This window comes from Gavialis gangeticus, unplaced genomic scaffold, assembly GCF_001723915.1.
Source record: "Gavialis gangeticus isolate Ggan-Ray unplaced genomic scaffold, GavGan_comp1, whole genome shotgun sequence".
NCBI classification, from domain to species: domain Eukaryota; kingdom Metazoa; phylum Chordata; order Crocodylia; family Gavialidae; genus Gavialis; species Gavialis gangeticus.
The window spans coordinates 75,599,017-75,605,490 of record NW_017728994.1 but is presented as its reverse complement, the minus strand read 5'-3'; the positions used below and the strand labels follow the sequence as shown (position 1 = coordinate 75,605,490).

The following is a 6,474-nucleotide window of genomic DNA, read 5'->3' as shown; positions in this document are numbered from 1 at the left end:
AGTAGAACCAACATTAAAAGGTTCAAATTATATGCGTTCATGCATTGTATCTCATGGATGCTTTTCTAAATGTTTCCATTACTTGTCCATACTGTAAGGCCACTTTACCTAGTTGTAAATGTTGACTAGAAAGCCTATGTCCTAGAAGCTGTGCTAATTCTGTAGTAGTTTAGCTTAGTATTAACCATTTTGATTATATTTTAATACTGTTTCTTGAAAAAAAAAAACGATGAGCTTGATCATTCTTAGTTCATTTGAGATGTCTAGCTATGAGTGTTTCTTTGCACTTGCTGGTTTGGAAGGAAAATGGGCAAGAAGGGAAGGCATGTTGTTTTGTGTTTAAAGAAAGAGTGCCATCAACTATTTTGAAATGTGAGCACATTTGCTACAATATAAATCCATAGGTCCAAATAGCTCAAGAGTCAGAAAATGGCAGACTCTGTTTCTGTTTGGCTCTTGAGGAAATAACTCTTGTAGGTTGTTTTTCTCCTTCTATGTTAATTTTATTTTGGAGTGCACAAAAATCATAATTCATTGCCAATTAGTAATAGTATTAAGTAGGCACTCTGCAAGTCTGAATTTCCTATTTATAGATATCTAAAACAGTTTAGTTTCCCAGTGGCACACAGTACAGAGGGGGCTGATTATAATAATGCCTAAACAGACCAAAACAAAAATTGCTTGATGGATTAAAAAGGTAGCATTTGTTTGAAATTCAGTATCTACCTCTTAAACATTTCTAAATATATGGATATAACAGTTGATTTATTGTAGAATATTATTAATTGATTTATTTTTAACTTTCTGTTTTTTTAAGTGGATGTTTGGATCCCATTCTCCAGTCATAGGATTTTCCCCTTCTTCTAGTGTGGAATTTGTTCCTATTTTCCCACATGTATACACATCGACTGTTCCACCTCATGCTGGGAAAAGTTGGATAGATAAGAGGCTACCAAACTGCAAGGTAAGCTTGCCCTTAGTTTGAGATTTACTTGAATATTAAGTTGTTACTGTAAACCCAGGAAAAATTATGGTTTCAGTAGGTTATGAAGGGATGAGCAAGGTCAGCAATCTGTTAAGCAAATATCTTGAAGAAAAAAAAATGCTATAAAGAATAATCAATAAGCAGGCTATTTTTGCAGGCATAAATCAGCACTTCTCTGAAAGACTGAAAAGGACTAAAATATCCTTAACATTTACTTGTATTAAATCAAATAAAATAGTTTATTCTTACCACAAAACCATGGCTTTGATTGGTTTTCATACTGAGCTTACTCATGCCACTTCTCTATTACCTGGAGTGAAATACTTTTGTTCAATGGGCTCAGTGGAAGTTTGCCCACAGCTTTAGTTGGGCCAATATTTCATACTAATTATTTTTAACCTTGGTCCTACAATGACACCTCTGTAAACTTGGGCCTGCAAGTAAGTATAAATTAGATCTTTTCCCTTGTTTCCAACACCCTTTTTGAAAAAAATTAAATAACCAAGTGTAGTAGGATAACTTTGTTCTGATACTATCTGGAGCCTGATTAACTTGATCTTTTAGTTTGGGATATTTAATAAGTCTCATATTTTATATTAGGATATGTATTACATCTGTTATTTTAGGGATCAGGTAACAGCCAGCACACAAAATTTACAATCTTACCACATATGCCAGTTCATTATTCAAACTATGTATCCCTCATCTTAGTGTTCAAGATCTTGAGTCCTAATAAATTAAATAATATTATCTTCAACTTGAACTTTTTTCTCATTTATCCTGGGCAGATATATTTAAATAATGCATTTGCTCTGGATTCAGCATGGATACATCCTGAGGAATCAAGAATCTTCCAGGGACATGAGAAACCTCTTTTGATGACAAATCAAGTAGCTATGGCTATATCTAGGCCAGCTACTGCCTCAAGGCCTCTTCCCACAGTGGTGTTAACACCTCAGCCTATACCAGGTTAGTAATAAATAAATAAATAATTATGTACATATTTTGTACTATTTATTTTTCCTATTGATGTTTTGCTTTAGGTGATAGCATCAGAACTACTTTTCTCAAGTAAAACTCACTCTTGGACTACAAACTTGAAAACCTAGGCCAGAATAAGAACATTTCACTGTTACTTAACTTTTTAACTTCCGCTTTTAATTTACAAAGAAAAAAAAATTAATTATTGAAAATCAGAGTTCAGATTCTTCAGAAACAGGCCAACTCACTCCACTATGAGGGGGCACAGCTATCATTCAAGAAGACTTGGCTTATCTGCATACAATCTAATGAGATTCCTAAGATAGTTGATGTATAATTTTAACATTAGTTGCCTAATTTTAGATTTTTGATGGGTCCATGTAGGCAGTTTTTAACATGAAGAGTAATTGATCCATCAGCTCATTAAAAATAAGTTATGCAAGACAATGTGCATGAAATAAATTTCATTAATCTGCATAACCCAGGTATGTTGCAGCTGCTAGCAGTATAATGTTGCATGTGGTAATTCTCTTTTATAAATGGGAAAGGCCAGAATATATACTGGTCTGAAGATGTATCTTTCCTTTGATTGGTACTTGCTGAACTGCCCTGAAATAATGTTTACCACATGAAAACACTAGTAAATAGACAACTAATTACATTTAAAGCACAAATATATATTCCAGAAGTGAAAACTTCTAAGGGCTTTCCTACTGAAGTCAAAGTTAATATTTTTTCAAATAATGGAAAGCAATAGCTGTCACAGATTTCTTTGTTTTGGTATATTTTTTATTTATAAATAGCATTGTGTGCATGTAATTTTCTTGTGTTTCTATCATCTATTTTCTATCAAATTTAACCAGGCATTACTATTTTGGTTAATGTAGGGTTAGAGGTGGGAGGTAGGTCTCTGTTTGTCAGGCTTATTCTCCTAACTGGCATTTAATATTATTCAACACATAGAACAATTCAAGTAATTTCTATAGTTCAATTATAATTTACAATAAGATACCTTTTATTCCTGCTATTGTTAATTATTGATCAAGTCTAGTGTTTTGTTCAGCTTTCTGTTATGAATTATAGTGACCATAAATAAGGATGCTGATAGGCAAAATAATTATGCTATTTATGCTTCTCCAAGTACATGGCATATGGAATATTTGAGTTGTATCCCCCAAAAGTATGCATTCTTCAAAGTATCCAGCTAATGGCTGGATGTCATGGTGATGAATACTTTCTAAAAGCCTGATGAAGGGCAGTTGGAATTAACTCATTTGTTCCTACATCTATTTGTTGTTTAACAGCTTTGTACTATTACCTGATTTTTCTGACTTTTGTCTGTATGCACCATCAGGTAGTAATATATAAAGGTGACCTAATTCCATAGTTCACACACAGAAAAAACTTGCAATGCATTCATATTGTATAATAAAAAATAAGAGGGTCAGCATGTGTTCCTTCTTCCAGGAGCAATGGGTGGGATTTTCAAAAGTACCCCCATTGTATCCTTATGTAGCTTATTTCCATTGGCAAGAATGAGGGAGGGTTGGCGGGGAGAGCACGTGCCCCCTCAGATTTCTGTACCAAAGGTGGGATGCAGCCTCAGGGCTTGAAGTCAGTGGGAATTTTTCCATTGACACCAGTGGGGTGACAATTTGACCCTTTGTGACTTTTACGTTTTAAATCCTCACATTATTTAATTCCATTCTACCACACTTTTGAAGCATGTTAGGATTCTATTGACCTTTGGCCTTGCTTTAGCAATAGTCTCAGCTTTTACAATCCACCAGTGAACTTTTCTCTAAATACCTTTATACATTCCCATATGCTGTTGCTTATGCAGGGTAAAGACACCCTGACATGTCCAGGCAGATTTTATATTTTCTTCCAATTTTCTACCTACAGCTCAATATTGTAATCCTAATAAAATTTTGCTTCCTAACCATGTTGATTTGGTAAGGAAGAGTCCTTCACCTTCTTTTCTTTTCCTACTGACTCTCTGTTGATAATTACTTGTGAAGAGAAACAGTGGGAAGCCCAGGACATCCGCATACATGCATTACAAGGAGACCACACAAAGAACTCTGCAACCCAGAGCAAGTGAAAATTGGAGAGGACCTTGCCCAGGAGAAGAGAATGAAGCAGAGTTTATGGTTATGAGAGAAGATTAAAGGAGTTTGGATAAATTCATGAAGGAGATAGGATGACAGAAAGGGGAGTTTGGGGTTTTCAGATAGGAGCCATGATGTGTAGTGTTGTGTTTGCAGCCTCCGGTATTTTGGTGGAGATGGTTTGTTTTTCACATGTTTCTGGGCTTTTCCGGTTGCAACATGATGCCAAGAAGGAATCTTTTCCCCTTCTGTCTCCTACTGTTGCTACAGATGTCAGACTTTTCTTTTTCCTGCCTTTCTCAAAAAACATTGGTTGTAGGATGCAGCCAAGGCTGAGGATTTTGACTGGGGTGAACCAATGCTTCTTTGAGGTTGAAAAACCTGGAGATGCCTGTTTAGAGTATCCTGCTCACCTGTTCAGGGACATAGATTCATAGATTGAAAGGGACTGGAAGGGACCTCACAAGATCATTCGTGCAGCCCCCCTGCACTAGGCAGAAAAGACATCTGGGAGTCAGATGACCCCAGTGAGGTGACTGTCCAGTCTCATCTTGAAGATTCCCAGGGTAGGTGATTGCACCACCTCTGGAGGGAGTTTATTCCACAGTCTGGACACCCTGACTGTGAAGAAGTTTTTCCTAGAGTTAAGTCTGAAACGGTCTTCCAGGAGTTTGTGGCCATTGCTCCTGTTTTCGCCCAAGGATGCCCTGGTGAACAGTTGTTCACTGAGCCCTTGATGTATTCCCCTGATGTAGAGGTAAGCTGCTACCAAGTCCCTTCTAAGCCTTCTCTTTTTTAGGCTGAAGAAGCCCAAGTCCCTCAGCCTTTCCTCATATGGCTTGCCTCGCAAGTCTTTGATTATATGGGTGGTTCTTCTCTGGACTCTCTCAAGCATTCCCATGTCCTTGTTGAAGTGCAGCACCCAGAACTAGATACAGTACTTCAGCTGTGGTCTCCCCAGTCCTGAGTAAAGCGGAAGAATCATTCCCTTGGTTTTGCTTGAGATGCATCAGTTGATGCTAGAGTATTGTTTGCCCTGCTGGCTACAGCATCACACCAATAGCTCGTGTTCATACTATGGTCTATTATTACCCCCAGGTCTCTTTCAGTCATGGTGCTAGTCAGTTTGGCACCACTGAGCCTGTAAGTACATTGGGGATTGTTCATCCCTAGATGGAGCACTTTACACTTCTTAGTTTTGAACTTCATCTGGTTCCGATCCACCCAATTTGCCAGCCTGTCTAGGTCCACCTATATCTGCAGCCTGTTTTCAAGCTTGACTGTGCTCTCTCATAACTTGGTGTCATCCACGAACTTGGCCAGTGATCTCTTCACCCCCATATCCAAATCATTGATAAAGATGTTGAAAAGCAGTGGACCAAGCATGGACCCCTGAGGGGCACCACTGGCCACTTCTCACCAAGATGACACAGATCTATTCATTAGAACTTTCTGGGTTCTACCCCACCTAACTGTCAAGCAGTTAAGCCTGCAATCCTTCATTTTTCCCTTGAGAACATCATGGCATACCAGATCAAAGGCCTTTTTGAAGTCTAGGTATACAATGTCAACCTTCTGTCTCTTATCCAGGTGGTGAGTTACCTGGGCATAGAAGGAGATGAGGTTGGTAAGACAAGACCGGCCTGCAATGAATCCATGCTGGCTGTCCTTCAGAATCCTACCTCCTGCAAGCGTATTGCCCATAGGCTCCTTGAAGAATTTTTCCAGGATTTTCCCTGGTATAGAAATTAGGCTAATTGGCCTATAGTCGCCCAGGTCCTCTCTCCTCCCCTTCTTGAAGATGGGTACAACACTGGCCCTCTGCCAGTCTTCAGGGACCTTCCCCAAGTGCCACAAGTTTTGGAAGAGTTTCATCAGAGGTCCCATGATGACTTCAGCCAGCTCCTTCAGCGCTCTCGGATGAAGATCATTCGGCCCTGCTGACTTATAAATGTCTAACTTTTCTAATCAATCATGCACCAGCTCAACGTCAACAGTAGGAAGGCAGTCATTACCACCATGCCCATTTTGAACCTTATCTAGTATGATTTTCCCCTTAGTCCAGTGAAATACCAAAGCAAAGTAGTCATTCAGGAGTTCAGTTTTCTCCTGAGTGTTGTTAACCAGCTTTCCTGAGCTGTTAAGCAATGGCCCCATGCTTACAGAATCATAGAATCAATGAGTCGGAAGGGACCTAGACAGATCATCTAGTCCGACCCCCTGCCATGGGCAGGAAGGAGCACTGGGGGTGGCAGGGGTCATAAGACCCCAGCCAGGTGCCTATCCAGTCTCCTCTTGAAGATTTCCAGGGAAGGTGAGAGCACCACCTCTCTGGGAAGCCTATTCCAGGCTCTGGCCACCCTTACAGTGAAGTAGTTCTTCCTAATATCTAACCTA

At 39.1% G+C, this 6,474-nt stretch overlaps 1 protein-coding gene across 1 annotated transcript in view; it reads left to right on the top strand.

Annotated features, from left to right (window-relative positions):
- The first annotated feature begins 229 nt into the window (after positions 1-229).
- TCERG1L (transcription elongation regulator 1 like) overlaps positions 230-6,474 on the top strand; it is a 275,073-nt gene continuing 268,828 nt past the window's right edge. Inside the window, exons 1-3 of the mRNA XM_019502183.1 lie at positions 230-310; positions 818-964; positions 1,774-1,954. Of these exons, the coding sequence (XP_019357728.1) occupies positions 230-310; positions 818-964; positions 1,774-1,954 (409 nt within the window). The remainder of the gene's footprint in view (positions 311-817; positions 965-1,773; positions 1,955-6,474) is intronic.